At 36.5% G+C, this 22,898-nt stretch overlaps 1 protein-coding gene across 2 annotated transcripts in view; it reads left to right on the forward strand.

The window, feature by feature from the left end:
• The window catches only part of Fer1HCH (ferritin 1 heavy chain), a 26,129-nt gene extending 3,429 nt beyond the window's left edge, over positions 1-22,700 (forward strand). For both annotated transcript variants that reach the window (XM_074108115.1, XM_074108114.1), the window contains 4 exons: positions 16,752-16,894; positions 18,096-18,230; positions 20,030-20,164; positions 22,080-22,700. In XM_074108115.1, coding sequence (XP_073964216.1) covers positions 16,752-16,894; positions 18,096-18,230; positions 20,030-20,164; positions 22,080-22,235 — 569 coding nt within the window. In that variant the 3' untranslated portion in view covers positions 22,236-22,700. The remainder of the gene's footprint in view (positions 1-16,751; positions 16,895-18,095; positions 18,231-20,029; positions 20,165-22,079) is intronic.
• The last annotated feature ends 198 nt before the right edge of the window (positions 22,701-22,898 follow it).

Here is a 22,898-nt window from a genome sequence, read left to right on the forward strand (position 1 = left end):
ACTCATATCTTTAACTATCTTGCAAACGAATTCAACTTAATGCTTTGTAGTAAGTCGCATTTAAAAGGCTTTATTCACTAGCTTTACTCGGTATCGTGCCTTCAAACCATGTATCACCGAATTAGCGTATCACCAAATAATGCGAGTTTACCCTAATAGTACTGACGTACAGAATGGCCACCTCCGCCCCGCACCGTTCGAGTTACCCCACCCCTCAAGCGCAATGCAGGAAAACCGCAGGAAAGCAGTCGGGCGCGCAACGCGATGTGTCGCCGCACGCACTAGTTCGGAGCAATAACTTGCGAAATGGTGATATACTTTCATGATGGTGTTGTCAACAGCCAAGATAAGAAAAGGATTTTTCGATTTCCGAGGACGAAAAAAGTAGGTAAGGTACCTAACCAACTTTAATTAGCAACATGTATAATGTAGGTATAGGTAACTGAGGAAAAAACCAATACCTGGTTTAAAAGTGTACCTATAATGTATAAATAGACGTCTTATATAGTAGTAGTATTTGTAAAATTTATTTAATTCTCTCCTATCAATAGACCAATATAACTTATCTACACACACTATACTAATTATATAACAAATGTCTAAAAGTAACGCGATTAATACATGAAATAACTAATTAGTACCGAATAATTCGTTCAAGTTTGTATCATATATATTGTAATGTATAATATAATGCTTAAATACATAGACAGACACATTTTAAGTAGTTTAAATAAAAATATATGATTAACGATTACATTTATTTACACATCTAAGCCATACCTACATACCATACCCTATAGTACTAGGTTTTGCGATAGTCAGCCCTGTGTGTCTTACGCACACATTAACGCGTGTACAGACGTCGTCGTGCCTATGTAGATTCAAGAACGCGTATTTTGTATGGCGTGTCCGCCCTGTGCCTGGGGCACAGTACAAAAAAGGAGCAGTACACCGTCTTCATACGAACGGCCGGAACGCGAGTTATACCTACCCGCCACGAATTCCTCTTTCCTCCTCCCCCCTCCCCCTCCCCTTTCCTTCTCTCAGCATACCTCGGCAACCATCAGCGCGATGCTCCACGGTACGTACGGACTCACGCGCATTTACTACGTACCACCTTAATATGTCACAACGATAAAACTGTGTTTTCGTGTACGGATGTTTAAATTAATTAAATATATTATAATAAAAACGTATCTATTGAAGTTATTTATCTGAATGCGAATTTTTATACTCTTAAACTCAACAATAAAGCTTTTCACACATCCCAGAAGACGCAAATACTTCTCCGTAGCTAATTTGTAGGTGACAAATATACGTAGTAATGAAGCCAAATAAAACCGTTTAAAACATAATACGTATATTGTCACCTACAAATTAGCTACGGAGAATATTTGCGCCTCTTCTGGATGTGTGAAAAGCTTTATGTTGAGTTTAAGAGTATAAAAATTCGCATTCAGATAAATAACTTCAATAGATACGTTTTTATTATATATATTTAATTAATTTAACATCCGTACACCGAACAACACAGTTTATATCGTTGTGACATATTAAGGTGGTACGTAGTAAATGCGCGTGAGTCCGTACGGAACCGCGGAGCACTCGCGACTGATGGTTGCCGAGGTATGCTGAGAATTCGTGGCGCGTAGGTATAACTCGCGTTCCGCCGTTCGTATGAAGACGTGTACTGCTCCTTTTTTGTACTGTGCCCCAGGCTCAGGCGACACGCCATACAAAAATACGCGTTCTTGAATCTACATAGCACGACGACGTCTGTACACGCGTCAATGTGTGCGTAAGACACACAGGCTGACTATCGCAAAAACCCTAGTACTATAGGGTATGGTATGTAGGTATGGCTTAGATGTGTAAATAAATGTAATCGTTAATCATATATTTTCATTAAAACCTACTTAAAATGTGTCTGTCTATGTATTTAACCATTATTATTATACATTACAATAAATATATGACTACAAACTTGAACGAATTATTCGGTACCTAATTAGTTATTTCATGTATTAATCGCGTACTTTTAGACAATTTGTTATATATTAGTATAGTGTGTAGATAAGATTTATATATTGGTCTATTGATAGGAGAGAATTAACAAATAAATTTTACAAATACCTACCTACTATATAAGACGTCTATTTATACATTATAGGTACACACTTTTAAACCAGGTATTGGTGTTTTCCTCAGTTACCTAATACCTACATTATACATGTTGCTAATTAAAGTTGGTTAGGTACCTTACCTACCTTTTTCCTCCTTTGGAAATCGAAAAAAACTCCTTTTCTTATCTTTGGCTGTTGACAAACACCCATACAATGAACAGTATATCACCATTTCGCAAAGTTATTGCTCCCGAACTTAGTGCCGTGCGGCCGACATACATCGCGTTGCGCGCCCGACTGCTTTCCTGCGGTTTTCCTGCAATCTGCGCTTGAGGGGTGGGGTAACTCGAACCGGTGCGGGGCGGAGCGTGGCCATTCTGTACGTCAGTACTATTAGGGTAAACTCGCATTATTTGGTGATACGCCTAATTCGTGATACATGGTTTGAAGCACGATACCGAGTAAAGCTAGTGAATTAAAGCCTTTAAATGCGACCTTACTACAAAGCATTAAGTTAGAATTCCGTTTGCATTCTGTGGTCAAATTGAGAGAGCGAGATAGTAAATATTAGCAAATATCTCGCGCAGACCTCATTACGGCGCCGCGTGACATGTAGAAACTGGTTCTCCGTTTATAATTAGTTTTAAATACTGAAAGTGCCTGGATTTGTATAAAAAGGTCAGTGTACTTAAAAAGCATTATTTTAATCAGTTATTATTTTTAACAAAACTTGTATAGTTTTTTCACAGTACGTTATGAAAGCCGGTCAAAAAGTTATCATTTTCAAGAATTTGACGCCGCAACGGTATCACCAAATTAAACAAGATAGTTAAAGATATGAGTGAAATTTAATTATAACGCGTGTATTTTAATTATTTATTGCATGTATTGTGTTGAATAATTCATAATTAATAAAGTTGCAGTTCATAAGCAACGTTAGTATATTATTTTGGGGGTCTTTATCACCAAATTACATGAGTTATTTTTTTTAACTTTTCATTGTAATTTTTTAATTTTCATTCAATTGATAAAATAAAAAGAAAAAAACCGCGAGTATAATGAATCTAATAAATTAAAATCAGCCATTGAAAACGTATTGGAGTCAAACATGACATTACATTATACATAATATGTATAAAGCATCGCGGTTTTTAATTTTTCTGTTAAAAAGTTTTTTTTTTTTTCCTATCCTTAGGGTAGGTTTTTTTTCCAAATTTATATGGGACCAACTTCAAGGTTCAACTTGAACCCCTTTCCAATAAAAAAAGAATTATCAAAATGGAACTACTCTGTAAGTAAAAAGTTATGCGTGGTCATACATTAAAAAAAAAATCGAGTCGACTTGAGAACCTCCTCCGTTTTTTCTTCGTCGGTTGAAAATGGCGTAGATTGGATAGTTTGTTAATTTTGCATGAAGCCGTATCACCTCCATTGCCGGAGTCAAGAAAGTTGATAATGATAAGAACCAAAAAATATTTATGTGTGATGCATGTAGTAGGGTCAACAATTCCAGATTTCATATTAAATGGCAATTAATAGATTTCATATTAAATGGCATTGACCCGGATCACTCACGTCTTAAATCGAGTTTAGCTCGACATGTTTCAGGCTAATCCGTAGCCCTTCCTCAGGAGCGTTTTCAACGTCATTTAGGTTGGAACTGTCAAATGTAGGGTAGCACACAACAGTAACAACATCGCTCACAAAGGTACGTTCACACTATGAGTGAGTCACACGGTAGTTAAATGTTCAAAATTAATAGATTTCATTGTTTATTACCTACGTGCAATTTAATTTAATACTAATTAATATTTTTTCCAAATATATTTTAAATAAACTTCATTATACCTAATTAGGTGATAAAAAAAAATTAAAACTTGTGTAATTTGGTTATAGTCTAATTAGAGTAGTACGTATCACCGACTTAAGGTGATTGTCACCAAATTAGCGGTGTTCGGGCAGTTGAAGAAATGTGGATTATGAACAGTATTATTTATATTTAATTAAAGATTTAAAGGCATGATTATGCCAATAACAGGACTGTCTGCAGTTCCTATTAAAAGTAAAGACATTGATTGATAATAACATGGACTTTTATTCAAAATTCGATTTTATCACCAAATTAGATGAGATTCTGTGCCCCAGGCATAACACCTGCCTGGAGAGTGATCTCTATGATGTTTACCCCTCTATATTATTTCATACAAGTTGGCAAATGCAATGCAGTAAACAAGCTAGGACCTATTTTGGTTTCGATAACAAATTCATGACAACTGATACTGAATCAATGTACCTATTGTGTTAGTGATGTTTTTCCGAATGTAAGAGGACATGATGAAATCTGGCGCAGGTTTTGTTATTGCTATATGTATATATATGTGTCACCAAACATGAGATTTTCCTTTGTGACTGAGAATATGAAATAGTACTGCATACAACATGAACTGGCAAGTAAGGTGCATCTATTAATTATTATTGAGGCAATTTAGACCACCCTCTCCCCTGGGTGAGATGTCGTGAGATTTAGCTCGACTTCCCCTAATCTCACATGAGCTTTTTTTTTTTCAAAACGCTTATGATTTAATGTAAATAGGCGACCAGATGGCCTAGTCGTTAGAGAACCTGACTACGAAGCTTGAGGCCCCGGTTCGATTCCCGTGTCGGGGCAGATATTTGTATGAAAAATACAAATGTTTGTTCTCGGGTCTTGGGTGTTTATATGTATTTAAGTATGTATCTATCTATATAATATATTTAATTCCGTTGCTTAGTACCCATAACACAAGCTTTGCTAAGCTTACTTTGGGACTAGGTCAATTGGTGTGAATTGTCCCGTGAGATTTAATATTTTTTTAAATGTTAATTTTAGTGGAGAAACAGTTTTATACTTAATTTAAAAACTGTTTTCTCACAATTTTACACTATTTCTTGAGGAAAAAGTAATACGTGATATTATGCATTTGTGCAATTATATAACTTGTAATGTAATGTTATATTAAATTAATAAATAATCTAAACTAGACTATTGCTGATACCAACCTCTCCACGTGAGATTCGGTGTGGTTTGGCTCGACCGTTTGGCCGGACTATCAGATTATTGTATTGTCACGCAATTTTGCCAATTGCCTCAATCGGACAACTGGAAGTTGGTCGAATTTAACTTGCAAGATTTGACTACAGACAGACAGACAACGGGACAGGTGAAACTAAATAAAAGCTTCTAAAAAAGTGCAAAATGCAAAGGCGTACTTATCCCTGAAGGGATCACTGCCAATCAATCGATAGCAAAGACGTTCGTCATATTCTTGTTTTGTCAAATTCTTGTTTTTTCCAAAAAATGAAAACATTAATCTAACAAAAAATCAAAAAATCAAAATGTCTTTATTGCGGACAATCAGGGACCTTAAGGCACAGCAAAATAGGTTTTTGAATTGTTGACAAAGTAATTATTATTATTATTCCCCTTAATGGCGGCCTTTAATGTTGACAAAGTTTCGGATCGGATCTTAATCTTGATTCTGTCTATGTATCATCTACTTGCTAGATTTAACACAAACTTGCATCGAATAGATATATAACCTTGTAGGTTATACTATAACTTTATTCTTTTAAGTATAGAACATTCATTAAACACTACATTCGTACCGGAGCTAAGGTATGTCGGTTGAAGTTAAAAAAAAAGGTAATAAAAAATAAAATAAAAGCGAGGACCAGCGAGAAGATATTTATAAATCGATTCTTAGTAATCTTCTTTACATTCTTTTTCAGATACTTGTCTCGATAAAAATGAAGAGGTTTATTTTCTGACCACCTGTTTTCTGACCATGCTTTTTTTCACCAGTACCATGTCAAAGTCAAAATAAAACATTGTATTGTTTTAAGGTGGTTTTGTTGGCATTCCTATGCAAATAACTTTAAGCAAAATGGGACGCAACTTGGTTATTTTTAGGGTTCCGGAGCCAAAATGGCAAAAACGGAACCCTTATAGTTTCGTCAAGTCCGTCTGTCTGTCCGTCTGTCCGTCCGTCCGTCCGTCCATATGTCACAGGCATTTTACTCAAAAACTACAAGATGTATAATGAAATTTGGAGTACAGATGTCTTGGCAAAGCCGCTATTTAGTTTTGTAGTTAAATTACAAAAATAAATATTTATAGGGGGGGCACTCCATACACGTAACAGAAATTGAAAAAAAAATTTTTTTTTTTTTAACTCGTCAAGTGTCAATGTTTCTCAAAAACTTTTTTGATTAAGTGAAGATTTCCGGAAATAATCGCTCCCAAAGTAGCAAAAATTGTGTCCGGGGGCCCTATCTTGTAAACCGTGTGGGGGGGGGGGGGCTATCTTTAAGGTCGTTTTGTCCAAAAATATGGAAAGGTACCTAACGCTTAATAAATCAACGAAAATTGGTTTCAACATGATCAGATATACCGTTTTTGAGTTATTGCCGAAAAACTGCGCTTCTCAACAAAAGGACGTAAGTGCCGTGAAGATACGCTCTTTTTCTGGTAATAGATTTTAAGACTGTAGTAAGTGTTTTAATTGTGTTATAACGCACATAATATTACTTGATTTTTTGCGTAATGGCTACGAAACCCTATCTTGGGCGTGTTCGACACGCTCTTGGCCTGTTTTTCTTTTTTTGCCGCGCCATTATAATTAATTAAACCTAATTAAACGGAAATTAGGTTTAATTAATTATAATGGCGGCGTCTCGACATAAGGGTGGATTGCGAAATATTGAACAACTAGTGCTTAACCGCGGCTCCGCACGCGTAAATCATTAGATCCAGCAGGTGAAATTAAATTCCGAGTTTTTAATAAATTCTCGTGGGCACTTATTCAAATTGCAACAGTGCCAAATTACGTGACTAAACCAAGCGAATGAGGTTTCAAGATTTTATTCCTATCCCGTGGGATTATCGGGATAAAAACAATAAAACAATTAAATAAACATTAAAACGTACTTGAAAATTGCGGTAATAGTGCTGCATTTCTCATATTTCTTTTATAATACTTTTGTAAACTATAGGTCTGTATAATAGTTACAAATTAAATATTTGTAACCTTATCTTTGTATGACTGTTTTTTTCACACTTACGTCCAGCTATCTACTTATCAAATTTCATCCAAATCCGTCCAGCCATTTTAGCGTGAAGGAGTAACAAAAATACACACACACAAACACACACATACTCACAAACCTTTGGCATTCATGAGAGAGAGATGACACATATTCGATACACATAAAAATACACATAATATTAAGTAGGATCACAGAATAACTAATAGTACCCTACTAACTAACGTACAGAAAGGACTCTCGAACAAAAGTCAAGTTTAGGTATAAATCGTTGCCTACTCTTACGACTTGCACGCGAAATTGAAACTTAACATGTTACACGAGCGTTCATATTCCGTTTGGCACCGTTGACTCGAAACCGGTTTGGCGCCAAGAGCACAGGGTTCCCACTGGCCAATGAATAAAGATAACAGTAAACTACCTTTAAAAAATAATTAAACATAATTTAACATACTTGACAACAAATCATGACAATGATAACCTACTTATCTACCTACTACCTTTGCCTACTACAGATTTCCGTATTGGCTAAACCATGTCTTAATATTATTTCTGACCAACCAATTAAAGAATTGTATCACTAGATAACTACAAACATACGAAACTATTACTAGGCAGGGACTTAGGAAATTAGAGAAGTAAAGAGTGCGACCGGCCGCCATGCTTGCCGTTGCATGCTGTTGTAACAGAATGTTTGTGTATGGGGCGTTTTGTAGAGTATCTGTGGGTGGAGACGGCACGGATGATTCAATACACTATACGCAACAATATAACTTATACGGATTATATCGTTTCGAAGTCATTGTTGCAAAATAAAATAAGTAGGTACCTACACAAATCACGCGCGACGCGTCCAGCGTGCGAGCCGAGCGGCAACCCTTCGCCGCGCGCCTAATAATTAGGCGCGCCGGCCGAATGTACCTAAACTGCGGAGTGTCTTACCCCTGGTAGGATGTTAACCAACCAGTACATGTATAACCACATTATAATATAACCATTCAAAACGAATTGAAATATGTCTGCAGGGCTACTACGAAACTCGAAGTTCGTGTCGTATCGTCCCTCTCGCTCTCGTATTAAATAGTACAAGTGTCAGAGGGACCGAACTTGCGAATTTACCCCATAAAAATCTTTACCCCATAATAATGTTTGATTCCCAAGATGTTAGTGTAGTGTATGCGATTACAGATATAGTGAATCATGTTTTGCCGTCGTATTTTGTCGCAGAAAGTTGTATTTATGTTGCTTTCTCACTCAACACTTACTGAAGTTTACTGAAGCTTATTGAGAGAGCAACAAATAACTTGTCTGATACAATACGATGGCAAAACATTTCACTACATAAACACTATAATCTGCTTTCCAGAAAGTACTTATTCTTAAAGAATGCTGATTCCAAAATGCCTATAGTCTCCTGCTGATTGATAACCTTGTAACCATTGCAACAGAGTCAAATCTCTAGACAAAGACGATATGTACATAATCTAAAGATTAACATTGTAAAGTAGACAATATTTCCATTTCAATTTGTAATCTTGTTATCTTAACTTGATTGATGATATTTATGATTATGACAATACGTACATTGAACCACGTATGTAGATATGTCAAGCTTTGAGACGAAATCAAGCCAGACGAGTAAATAAGTCTAACAAAATATATAACCGATAATCCTACAGATATTTTCGGCAGATGAAGAAAATAATCTTTCACCAATTTTTTGGTTATAAAGAAAGAAAGAAAAATTATTTACTAACGGTTCGCACAGTATCACCACCAAACACAAAAACCGGCCAAGAGCGTGTCGGACACGCCCAAAATAAGGTTCCGTAGCCATTACGAAAAAAATAAGTAATATTTTTCGAAGTATTTCGTATTTTATACGGAATCTTCCAAGTTTATGTATATTTTATACATTAGGCTGCTATTTACTCTTAAACTACTAATAATTCTCAAGCAAACTTAGCCGTTATAGTTTTCCTTGAAAGTTTGATATACTCACTACCATCCTGATTATTTTCAAATTTTTCCACCCACCGGTTTAGATTTTAGAGGAGGAGGGGGAGGACGCTCGATTTTCATGAAAATTTGCACTTTAGTTGAATATTTCGGAAAAAGATTACTGAATCGAAAACCCCCAATGGTTTTAAAAGACCTATCCAACGATACCGATACCCCACACTATAGGGTGTCGAGAAAAAAAAATCATCCCCCACTTTACGTCTATGGGAGGGACTAATGTTTCGGCGAAAATTATTTAGCATATTATTAGCTCCCAAACTATTTATCCCATATTTTTATTTAGGCGAAATGTTATTTCCCGACTCAACATTTTGCACTGATACCATTTCCCAACTAATCATTTGGTAAATTATTATCTGGGATTTTTTAAGATGTCATTTATGTCATTTTTTTTTGACGGTCTATCTACCTATCTATCTGTTTAGATTTTGTTGTGTATGTGTATTGTATGTGTTAGTTTTATGTATTCTTGATACAGCTCTAATCTACTGTAAATTGCCCACCTGCTAAAATGTATTCCTTATTCTGTCCATTGTAAAGGTTGCCTGGAAGAGATCGCTCTGAAGCGATAAGGCCGCCTATTGCTTACCTTAGAAAATCTCTATGTTATACTTGTGTTCTCTGTACTGTTTACTGTATTGGTGTGCAATAAAGAGTTATTGTATTGTATTGTATTGTATGTTTTGGTCAAATGTATTGATTGGCATACCTTAAATTAGCAACATATTGAATGTCATCCAACCTACTTTCCTAGTGGCAGTTATCCTAGCTGTGCCCTTAGTGTAAACGGTTACAAAATACTTCAAGATCGCGTACGCGTTAAAATCTCAATTTGTATGGAAACACGAACATCGCAAACGTTCCGCTAGAGGCGCTCTTCGTGTTTCCATATAAATTGAGATTTTAACGCTAACGCGATCGTGACGTATTTTGTAACCGAAAAATTACACTAAGGGCACTGCTATAAAAAAAACCTAACATCGAAGGCCAAGGCGGGAGCGAAGCCTTCTGAATCTAAACTATCCAAGTCGCTTCTCCCCCAAACCGTCTTGCTCGCTCGTTTCGCTCGCTCGCACAAATTTTGAAGTAAAACTGCAAAATAAAAATTGGCTAAATGTTATTTGACAATTAGTTATTTTCCTAAGCCAATCATTAGCTACATAATTATTTGCCACATAAAAGTGTGATGAAGTAAAATTATGCAATATAAAAATGTACAAATACGAAGTAAAGTTATGCCAACGATTGGTTTGCCAAATGAAACTTAGAAAGCTTAGATGAATGATTGGTCTCGCTCGCTCGAGCGAGCGCGCGAGACCAATCATTCATCTAATTTAGAAAGATTGGTTGCTAAGTGAAATTTGGCGAAACATACTTCGCCGAAAAAGCCGTACACTATGGGGGGTACCCTACATTTTTTTTATTGTACCACTTGGTCGGCGTGACTGATATGTATTCAATTCATGCCAAATTAAAGCTTTCTAGTACTAAAGGTGTCTGAGCTTAGCCGCGGACGGACAGAGACAGATGGACAGACATTGTGGTGTATGGTTTTAATTATCAACATATTGTTATAGCTACTTAGTGAAACATTGAGTAAGCCCAGGGTTTATCTCATGTTTATGTCTGCAATCGAGATGTTATCGTGATATCGTGTGGAGCACGTATATCTCAAACTGTCTCACGTACTGATAAGTCTGCGCGTGCGTCGAGTGGCGGATGTCGCACGTGGCAACGCTACTGTTGCCAGGGGTTGGACACTCCGCAGTTTAGGTACGTTCAGCCGGCGCGCCTAATCATTAGGCGCACGGCAGCGGGTTGCCGCTCGGCTCGCACGCCGGACGCGTCGCGCGTGATTTGTGTAGGTGCCTACTTATTTTATTTTGCAACAATGACTTCGAAACTATATAATCCGTATAAGTTATATTGTTGCGTATAGTGTATTGAATCATCCGTGCCGTCTCCACCCACAGATACTCTACAAAACGCCCCATACACAAACATTCTGTTACAACAGCATGCAACGGCAAGCGGCGGCCGGTCGCACTCTTTACTTCTCTAATTTCCTAAGTCCCTGCCTAGTAATAGTTTCGTATGTTTGTAGTTATCTAGTGATACAATTCTTTAATTGGTTGGTCAGAAATAATGTTAAGACATGGTTTCGCCAATACGGAAATCTGTAGTAGGCAAAGGTTAGGTAGATTAAGTAGGTTATCATTGTCATGATTTGTTGTCAAGTATGTTAAAGTATATTATTTACTTATTTATTAAAGGTAGTTTATTGAATTCATATTAATACCCACTGTTATCTTTATTCATCGGCAAGTGGGAACCCTGTGCTCTTTCCGCCCAACCGGTTTCGAGTCAACGGTGCCCAACGGAATACGAACGCTCGTGTAACATGATAAGTTTCAATTTCGCGATTCGTCGATTTATACCTAAACTTGACTTTTGTTCGAGAGAGTCCTTTCTGTACGTTAGTAGGTACTATTAGTTATTCTGTGCTGCAATAATCAATGAACTGAAACAATCACTTTGCTCACCCGCGACCTTAAGCCGAGTTTAGACTTGCAAGAAAAATCGTGCAAGTTACATTACATTGCGAGGCCGTAAAGCCAACGAGTTTGTAGTGGTCAATCGAGCGCCGCAATGTAATGCAACTTGCACGATTTTTCTTGCAAGTCTAAACTCGGCTTTATGATAGCTACAATTTAATTTATGAAAGTAATTCCCTTACAGGGTGCATGTTTGAAACACTAAAAATGTATAACACCATGTTATTTTAAGAACACACACAAATCACACAAACCCATCTATCACCACCCCACTACGCTGACGCGTTTCGAACTCAACCAGAGCTCATTTTCAGAGCAACACAACCGTTCACCATTCTAGCATGCTACCAGATGTTTGAATCATCATCGTCTCGGCCTAGGCCTAGGGACTCCGCAAAAGTACTGACGTTCATAATTAAAATAAATACTTATAGTGTACCCATGTACGACCGGATAAGTTGTTAGTGACCCTGACTGGGTTCTATCCCCGTGACGGGCAAATATTTGTATGATGAATACGAATGTTTCCTTTGTACTTGAATCGTATCGTATCGTCGTAAGTACCGGGCATTTTTACTTTAAATGACGCAGATTTTTTTTTTTTCAAATTAGGTAATCCTGGCTTCTTACTCAGAATCACGAGCACTAATTAATTTCCCATAAAAATTGTGTGTCCATTTCCTAACGACCCATATAAACTGTATGAAAAGAAAGTCACAAGTGACAAAAAATTAGGTACCATCTGCAAAATAAGTGCAAATCAATTTTTAAACAAGTTCCTATCAAACGAATATGTCGCTAAAGTCGAACTTACAAGTTGACAGACACGTCTATTGGCATTATTGTTTTATGACATGCAAACGATTATCAACTTTAGGGTGGTAGACCACATATTTGGCTGATGGTACACTTTTTTGTTCGTCTAAATCAATAGTACTCGTGATTCTGAGTAATGAGAACCCAGAATTATCTAATTCTGAAAAAAAAAATATTTTGCATCATTTAAAGTAAAAATGCCCATTTCCCATTTATCTATAATATGTTATGGTACGTCTATCCGTTGTCTAGCACCCATACATAGTACAAGCTTTGCTTAGTCTGCGGCTAGGTCAATTGGTATAATTTGTCCAAGATTATTATTATTTTATAAGGTTGCAAAATACAACCTCCCATTAAAATTAGTGGTTTTGACTATGGGTCATCCTAGTAAGCAGAATTTTAGTTGTTTTCGACTCCTCTCCCCCCCTTCTCAGTAAAAGCAAGCTAAGTTCCTCCACCTCCGCTCTGGGGCTTAGAGAATGACCCCTATGAGCTGCGGCCTATAATTACTTTTCCAATAAGGTTATGTCGCCCAAAAATTTTGAAGAGCGCTGGTACAGAAATTAATAAAGAGCATAAAACTTTATTCTATTTCTATCACGACATAACTTTGCCAGTCAACCGTTCTGTATGGTTAACGTGGTAACTATGAAACTATAAGGAAAACTTATTCCTAAGTAAGTTGTAACCTGACTGAGGGAATTTACCGTAAAGACTTTTCATTACCTAGTTACCTACTTGAATACAAAGTGCCTGCTTGTGTATAGGTTGTGTGCTCAGGTCAGGGCCATCTGAGGCTTAACGTGCCTAACGTGCTTAGGCACACGAACTTAAAGCTCTTTTGGAAATTAAACAAAGTTAACGATATATATTTCTTGTAAATGTGCTAAGTATATTTTATTTATTACCTACTTACACACAAAATCAAACACATGTAAGTCATGACTCAATCAATTATCGACTACTTATATAAAGTACACAAACACCTACGTCATTAAATCTGGGCCATGACTTGCAATGTATTGATTACAATATGTACCTACTTACATTGAGTTATTTTATTCATGTGGCGTGTATCACTAACATAATTAGTCAATTACTGCTAGATAAGCGGGATTTTAGAACTGGCTTAGTTGCATAGTGAGGAAACGGTTTGTTGTATGGATTCCAATTTCTACAGATTCCCAAATGCACCGATCTCTACAGGTTCTCATTTCTACATATGATGGGAATCCATTTGGTTGAGAATCTGTTGAGATGGGAAACCGTTGAGTTGAGAATTCTTTCAGTTTAAAAATCTGTAGAATTGGGGACAAACCATCAAGTAAGTAGATAAATCGAAATGTAAAGCTAACGACGTTTAAACACAATTCACGTGACAATTATAATTCTTATCAATAGTTCTGTGCAGTCGTCCCATCTCGTCTTCGTCGTATTCACCTCCCACTGCTGGGCACAGGTTTCCTCTCAGCGTGGGGGCCGAGCTGTAGTCTTCACGCTAGCCCAGTGCGGATTGGGAACTTCAAATCATTGAATAGCTTCTCATGTACGCGCACGATTCCTTGTAGTTTCCCAAAAAAGAATTCGCACAAATTCCGAAAACATTTGTGGTTCGATTAAACAGAACCCATGATCCTCTACTTAAAAAAACATAGATCAACCAGTAGACTGGGCAACTGCGACTTAGTAGTGTAGTCATCATCATCATATCAGCCCTAGGACGTCCACTGTTAGACATAGGCCTCCCCCATAAACCTCCAGTTGCTTCGGTTGGAAGAGCCCTGCATCCACCGTGATACCGTGAATGTTATATATTATATTGGCTTTAACCAGGTCATCCGTCCATCTCGTTGGTGGACGTCCTACGCTGCGCTTGCCGAGTACTGTAGTACTGAAAAATAATTAAATTAGCAACAAATTGCTTCCACCAATTTGTCAATTGCTAACCGCGCCGCGTGGCGTGCGACGCCATTTTGTTTAACGAATACGTTGACCTCTGGCACTTGCCTTGACGATAAAACGCTGCAGCTAGGTTTTGGCTGTCTCTTTATGTAATCAAAACAAAGTTCTTTGTTTACGAAGCTTCCTTTTTTAAAGCACTTCCCTTCTCGGCGTCTCTTCCAAATAGAAGTGGCATGTATTCAGGTAGTATTCACAGATGAGAATATCAAGGAGATATAACTCCCTCCCGCAAGTCCCGCATTTCATTGGCTTTGGCATTTTTTGGCTTGATAATCTTGAAAAAATAAAACCGTTTTTGGATTTTTGTTAAGTCCATCATTGCCTAGAAAGAACACCGTTGTCAAGAAGAATGCGACGCAAGAAACTTGGCAGAAGGTCATTTTTCCAAAACATAAATTATATTACAATAGCAAATTACCTATCTATAAATAGCATATGTATAGGCGCTTTAACAACACACCTAAAAACAAGCTAAAAAATAATTAATGAAGCTTTCTTAATCGGCAAGGAACTATTCTGCGCAATTACTTTGTTCACAGCATCCTCGTTTTGTAAGTTTTACACATAATTATTATAGCAGACGTAGCCCAAACATGCATTTGGAGTTTTGCCATAAGCATGATTATTTTAAGTTTTACACGACAAAGGTACAATGCGTACTTTCTCTCATGAATTAGAGTAGGACAAAACAGTGGAAGACGGAACAATATTGACACTAAAGCCCCATAATTAGACTGCGACAACTTGCATGCAATCACTACATTACGGCACAATACAAGTAACATATTACTTGTATTGTGATTGCGGTATTTGTTTGATCAACTGAATTCATTGTCCCTTAATATAGTCTGCGGTGTAATGCAACTTGCATGGTCTAAACTACGCCATATGTACGCCATTGTTGCGATAGACATGTAAGAATAAATTAAATTGTAAATAATTCTGTTGACATGTTAAAAAAATTTTGTTTTTTTCTTTCTCTTTTCTTTTTATATTTTCTATGAGTCATGTTGGTTGAAATAAATGATTATTATTATTATTTAAACTTTAGACCAAAGGTTAAAGCTGCAGAAACTTGTAACAGGACATCCGGAATTAGCAGTTTTAAAATTTGTCGAACTAAACAACAAGCCATAGTTAAGATAGTGCCAAACATTGCTACGCATGTTTACACGATTATTCTAAGGAAAAATTCTAGTTTGACGTATGATCGGCAAAAAGCTCAAATCACAAGCAAATTTTCCGTCATTTTTGTGATCTTTTATGTGTAATGTAAAACTCGCTATAATAGAATGCTCATTACAAGTGAATGATGGGTTAATTGGCCTCCATATCCAATATAAATCTCATACATATCACGTGAAAGCTAGTTACATAAGATTAATTTACTAATATGGGGACAAACTTCAAAAGCCCCGGAGAAGCGACTAAATTAGCCTTCAAATGTATGAGCTTACAAGTCATTATTTCTGTACGAACTTGAATATTTCATCATAAAATATATAAGTATGTAGTGGAGTGTATATACTTGTGTTTTCTGTACTGTTTACTGTATTGGTGTGCAATAAAGAGTTATTGTATTGTATATTGTAGATTCTCCCAGCCTTCTGATTGACTACTTAGTGGTCCTAATTACAAATGCTTACATACTTTATAATTGTATTGGTGATGAGGCTGGGTTCATGTTGACCCATCATTCTTTATCAACACCTTAATACGGATTTAGTAAATAATGTTTTTCCATCGTATTTTGTCAGAAAAGTTCGTACTTATTTATCTTAATATCTCAACTAGCTTAGGTTGGTACTGAAGTTTACTGAAGCAAATTGACAAAGTAAGATAAATATGAACTTATTCGACAAACGATGGAAAAACATTAAAAAACTAGATCTGTATACCTAGTGTTCAATACAATACCGCCAATCAATGAGGGTGCCGGGTGGGACAATACAGAATCAATTGTACAAATTCGGTTACACATGGGACCAAAGGAAAAAACATTATTGCCCATAAAAAAAAACGAAGACAAAGACGGAGTTGTGAGTCGTCCAAAAGTCAATTAATTGTGCGATATTACCTTATTTACCGTACACTCATAGAGGCTACTTTTGGGAACAAACCTTTAAGATAAGTGTGTTTATGGGTCGTTTTATAATGCAAATCCTGTCTAAACTGTATTATTCCCCAGGCTCGGTGAACCCCGTCAACGTGCCCCGTGACTGGATCACAGTCCACGGCACCTGCCGTTCCGCCATGCGTCGCCAGATCCAGATGGAGGTCAAGGCTTCACTGCAGTACCTTGCCATGGGGGCGCACTTCTCTAGAGATGGGGTGAATAACATTTCTTAATATGGCGACGTGTTGCTCTGAGACGAAACTTAATAAGTAACAATTTACATATATAGTGAACAAGTGTTTACCCGCGGCTTTGCACACGTAAATCATTAGATCCAGCAGCTGAATTGAAATTGAGGGATTTTTAAAAATTCTCGCGGGAACTCCCGGAAATTAAATTGTGATTTTCATTGACGTTACATTAACCACAATCATGTCAAATTTCATGACTCTAAGGGGCTGTTTCACCATCCATTGATTAGTGTTAACTGGCGGTTAGGTGTGATGCCGTCTCTATTTGTTTTGTTCGAATAGACGGAGACGGCATCACATTTAACCGTCGTTTAACGCTAATCAACGGATGGTGAAACAGCCCCTAAGCCTAGCGGTTGTTATTTCGAGATTATATTCCTAACCCGTGGGAATATCGGAATAAAAAGTGGCCTATGTTTTATTCCGGATGTCCAGCTATCAACATACCAAATTTCATCCAAATCCGTCCAGCCGTTTCAGCGTGAAGGAGTAACAAACATACTCACTCACTCACTCACACACATGTTTTGACATTGTATTTTGTTGGAAAAGTTCGTACCTATTTGTCTTACTTTCTCAACAGCTTACTAAATTAAGAGCGTTTACACCTGCTGAGCTGGCAACGTTGCATTTTTGTTAGTTTTTCTCGATTATTCCATAAAAATTGAATGAAAATTAATAATGTTGTCTGATAGAACACTTCTTAATATATAAGTTAATGTGTCTACTACAATAATTATTCGTCATATACTTTTATTTTCTTTAAAAACCGGTCATAAACATTAATTCGTTTTTAAGGAATATAAAAGTCTATCACGAATAATTATTGGAGTAGACACATTAACTTATATATTAAGAAGTGTTCTATCAGAAAACATTTTTAATTTTCATTCAATTTTTATGGAATAATCGACAAAAACTAACAAAAATGCAACGTTGCCAGCTCGGCAGGTATAAACGCTCTTAACTGAAACAATTACTTTTTTCATTGATTGGACCTCCGCAAAGTAACGCCTGATTCAATAAATTAGCTTACTGAACTTTACTGCAGCTGATTAAGAAATAAAGATAATACGAACTTATCCGACAAAGTACGATGGAAAAACATTATTCAGTGAAGGTATAAACTGAAATTACTCAGTTTTAACTGTCCTGTCTGTTCCAGATAAACCGGCCCGGCTTCTCGAAGCTGTTCTTTGACGCCGCCTCCGAGGAACGGGAGCACGCTATGAAACTGATCGACTACCTCCTGATGAGAGGAGAGCTCACCCATGATGTCACCTCCCTCATCAAGATCAGGGTAAGTTGACAGGCATATTCCACAGAGGACTTTGGTCTGACAAACGAAGGCTCCGAGGCAAGAAATAAAAAAATGGAATCTTTATTGTAGAGGTACACCACATAAAAAAACAATGGAGAGGCGGCCTTAATGCTTCAAAGCACACTTGCAGTTGAAAAAAAATCTCATAAAATACGTAAAAGGGGGCATTTACATGCACTCAAATAGTCGCACATTGAGTATTATTATTATCATTTACACATATGGAAGTTATTTATTATACTAATGCTGCTAGCATCAAACAATAGTATTTTATGCAACAGTTGTTCAAAAAAGGTGAGTGGCGTGAGAAAAAGACGCCACGAGCTTTTTGACTTGCTTATACAACGTTGCATACAATACTTTTTCTTCGACTGGGTACTTATTAATTGCAATACAAAATTAGATAAATAGTAAACTTTAAACGTTTTCATACTTTAGTAAAAAGTGTGGCAAACGCAAAGAGAAGGTAAACAACAATAAACAAGTGAGAAATATGAAAATGACAAAATTTGTCTAAGTTAAATTTTGTTTTTGATTAACGTTTACTTGCCTGTGACGGTGTTAAAAATACGAGTTACTTATGTTGGCAGGCTATGGATTATGTTCGAAAAGTTTTTATTTTGTTTAAAAAAAACCTTATAGAATATGTAACTGGCTGCACCTTAGCCTGTCCGAACGTACGAATTAAGAAAAAAAGTAAGTGGTTGCAGTATCGTTTTAGCAACATTACGATACAGTGCTGTTATGGGGAATAGACAATATAGACTTTTCCACAATATTGTTATGTATGCTGATATATTACTGTTCGTGATTAAGTAAATCACAGATTACAGTATAGGAGTAGAAAAACAAATTAATACATATATTTATTGGTTTGGCAGCTACCAACAGTAAGTCTTTTGTAATATTTGCAGCGTGTTTGCTTATATTATAAGCATTTATGCAACTTGAATAATTAAAATATTTCCGTCCAGACAGAGAAAGATCAAGAAGATGGGATACTTGTAAGTGTATTTTTTGTAAAAACCGTCCTAAAAACATTACAAATATGTACTAAAAACAGAATAATATAAATGTTTAAGGGGGGCTCCCTCTCCCATACAAGAAACGTTTTTTTTTTGCCATTTTTTGCTCGATATTAATATGGCAACAGGTAAACGCTTGAAATATTCACTGAATATTTAATTTGTACCTATTCACTTTAAAAATAAATATTTAAGGGGGCTCCAATACAACAAACGTGTTTTTTTGCCGTTTTTGCTACCTAATGTCTAATTTTGTATTGATAATGGCACGGAACTGCTGAGTCGCCGACCATTTGAAGCCGGGTCTACAAAATCGCACCAAAAATGGCTGCCGCGCTCGCTCTCTGGAGACCCGGCTTTATATTAGTAGGAAAGTAAATAATTTACTTAATTTAACACGGTATTTCACAACGCCTGAATTTGCCATGTCTTATATATTATTATGAAAATGTAGGTATACAGATAGTGTTAAGCGAAGAGAAAACTTAAATCGGTTGAAAATTGGATTTATAGTGATTTTTTGAAAAATATATATTCCTTTCTCTTTCTCAAACGCTTTTCTCTAAGCAGCGAGTATGGCGCTACTTGCGTGATGCAAGTATGTCTTTCTCTGTCTAATCTTGAATTTCAAACCTTAATAAGTTAAAGTAGCTAAAGTAGCTTAAAAATTGTTTCCCTATTTGATAACAGGCATTGTGAAGTTTTATAATACATATAAAAAAATGGTCAAATACCGTATTGTTCTCTCCACAGCCCCCGGAAAGCAAGGCGTGGGATAGCGGCGTGGACGCCCTCGAGCAAGCGCTGACCATGGAGAACGAAGTCACCAGGAGCATCCGGACCGTCATCGCTGCCTGCGAAGATGACCCAGAGTTCAACGACTACCATGTAAGTAATCTCATCAAAAACATATGTTCGATACAGCGCCATCTATAGTTCATCTGCTGAACTAGATAGCTTGCTAATTAATCAAAATGATCGATGCCCGTTGACATTCATGGACCTCATTAGTTACAAAATAAAACACAAAATGTGGTGGCGCTAGTATCGCGCATCAATATAAATAAGGTTATTAAGTTTGTTTGTCACTGTTCCATTGCAATCGGCTTCGGAGTAAAACTCAAAAACCAACCGGTCTCTCATTTCGGGCACCCAATTTTACAACATACTTAACATGAAAAACATGTTCTCATACTGCCTGTCAGGATTAGAATTCTTCACAATTGTCACTTGAATTTGACTATGGAGTTCAATTTGGACCTCAGCGTGGCATTCTTATTTAACAACATTGACATTATATTTGGTTTGGATAGGTATTAACCTAAATGTAAACAAAACAACGTCAATGAGGGCTATCGTTTTTTGTCTCACTAGATGGCGCACTGTTGCGTGAGGTTATTAAGTGTGGCTTTCAAAGTCTGTTATTACGGGCGTGAAAACAAAGTTTAGATTAAAATCATATTTAATACACCTTAAAACCGTACCATAAAAATTTCGAGCATGCCACAGTGTTGCATAGTTTTGTTCGGAAAAAAGGGAGGACAAAGGTTTCCGAAAGACAAAACTTTCTCAAAACACAGACATTCATTGCCCCGCCATAATTAATTTCAGATATTGCAAAACATTCACAAAATTATTCTAATTACAAATAAACCCGCGTAGCTCACCCAAAAACTGAGATTTGACATTTCGGAGACCTCACGCTACACTAGTGCCTCTAGCGGCGAATTCATACGCGATAGCCCTCATTGGTGTCTTAAATATTGAAATTCCCCCATTAAACTATCTAAACATTTACATTTCTGTATTAAAATATACTAGTCTAGTTTGTATTACAATGATAGATAAGTAAAATTCTCCTAAGTTCCTTATTTCTGTCCATTGTAAAGGTTGCCTGGAAGAGATCGCTCTGAAGCGATAAGGCCGCCTATTGCTTACCTTAGAAAATCTCTATGTATATACTTGTGTTTTCTGTACTGCTTACTGTGTTGGTGTGCAATAAAGAGTTATTGTATTGTATTGTAAAATTATTGAATGTACGAAATCTGGCAGCTAAAGTTTGTTTACATTAAGCTAAATACCTATCCAAACCAAGTATAGCTAGTGACAGCTTACCGCTTTACTACAGATAAAAAATTAAATAATGCTGCTGATCAAGATGGGCATACAGATAAAAAAAAAAACATTGATGTGGTAGAACGCACAACTAGAATAAACTCTGACGTCATCAAACAAAATAATAGTTTCAATAATTAATTCTAGAAAAGTAGTGCATTAAAAAAAACCATTGGTATTTTTAGGGTTCCGTAGTCAACTAGGAAACCTTATAGTTTCGCCATGTCTGTCCGTGGCTAAGCTCAGAGACCGTTAGTACTAGAAAGCTGTAGTTTGGCATGAATGTACATATCAGTCAAAAATTTTTTTAGGGTACCTCCCATAGACGTAAAGTGGGGGTGTTTTTTTTTTGTCGACTAACCCTATAGTGTGGGGCATCGTTGGATAAGTCTTTTAAAACTATTGTGATCTGTTTGTAAAATATTCAACTTTAAAGTGCAAAAGGAAAATATTCATTAAAATCGAGCCTCTAAAATCCTCCACCTCTAAAATCACTGTTGGGTGAAAAAAATCAGGATGGTATTAAGTATATCAAATTTACAAGGAAAATTATAACGGCTAAAATTGCCTTGGGAGTTTTGATATCTTGGGCGTGTTCAACACGCTCTTGGCCGGTTTTTTTAAACAATCTTAATGCGAGTCAATCTTAATGTTAGATCACTACCTAAAACTTATGGTTTCTTTACAGCTTGCTGACTACCTTACTGGTGAATTCCTCGAAGAGCAATACAAGGGCCAGCGCGACCTCGCCGGCAAAGCCACCACCCTCAAGAAGATGCTCGACCGTCACTCTGCCCTGGGAGAATTCTTGTTCGACAAGAAACTCCTCGGCATGGATATCTAAGCCTTCTGTAGCAATTAAAAAAGTAGATTTAGTACAATTTTCGGCCATTTTTTCCTATTACCAACTTAATAGTTTTCCCGCGTTCATGTCGTTCGGCCATTACGGGATAAAAAAAGTTAATCTGATGTCAGTACAGATTTTCCCCGCGCTTTTTACTGTCACTAGTAAGTACCGAGTTTAGATAAAAACGAATTATTTAATAATTAAACATTTCGTTCCCGTTTGTACAAATAAATATTGTAGTTTTAAGTTGTTTACTCCACTATTAGATACGTATATCAGTCAATTCATAAAAAATCATTAGGCGCCCATTTTATAGCCGTCGAAATGTCAAATGTGACATCCGCCATGTATTGAAGTTTTTTTTTTTTAGATTAGATGTTCAAAGCACAGTGCTCAATGTATCTGTGTTTTTTTACGGCTGTTTTTTGTTTAATTTTTCGTATAATAAAGTTTTATCATCCACTTGGTGTTTTAATCTGAAACTTTTAACAAAATGTACAGGTACTACAGGACTATCAATGCAAGAAAGATGTAATTATGCACGGATATATTATGTACAATATGCTGACAAAATGGTACAATAAAAAAAAAAAAAAATTTTTTTTAGTGTACCTCCCGTAAGTATGTGGGGGTGTTTTTTTTTCTCATCCAACCCTATAG

The sequence above is a fragment of the Choristoneura fumiferana genome, chromosome 26, assembly GCF_025370935.1.
Source record: "Choristoneura fumiferana chromosome 26, NRCan_CFum_1, whole genome shotgun sequence".
Lineage (NCBI taxonomy): Eukaryota > Metazoa > Arthropoda > Insecta > Lepidoptera > Tortricidae > Choristoneura > Choristoneura fumiferana.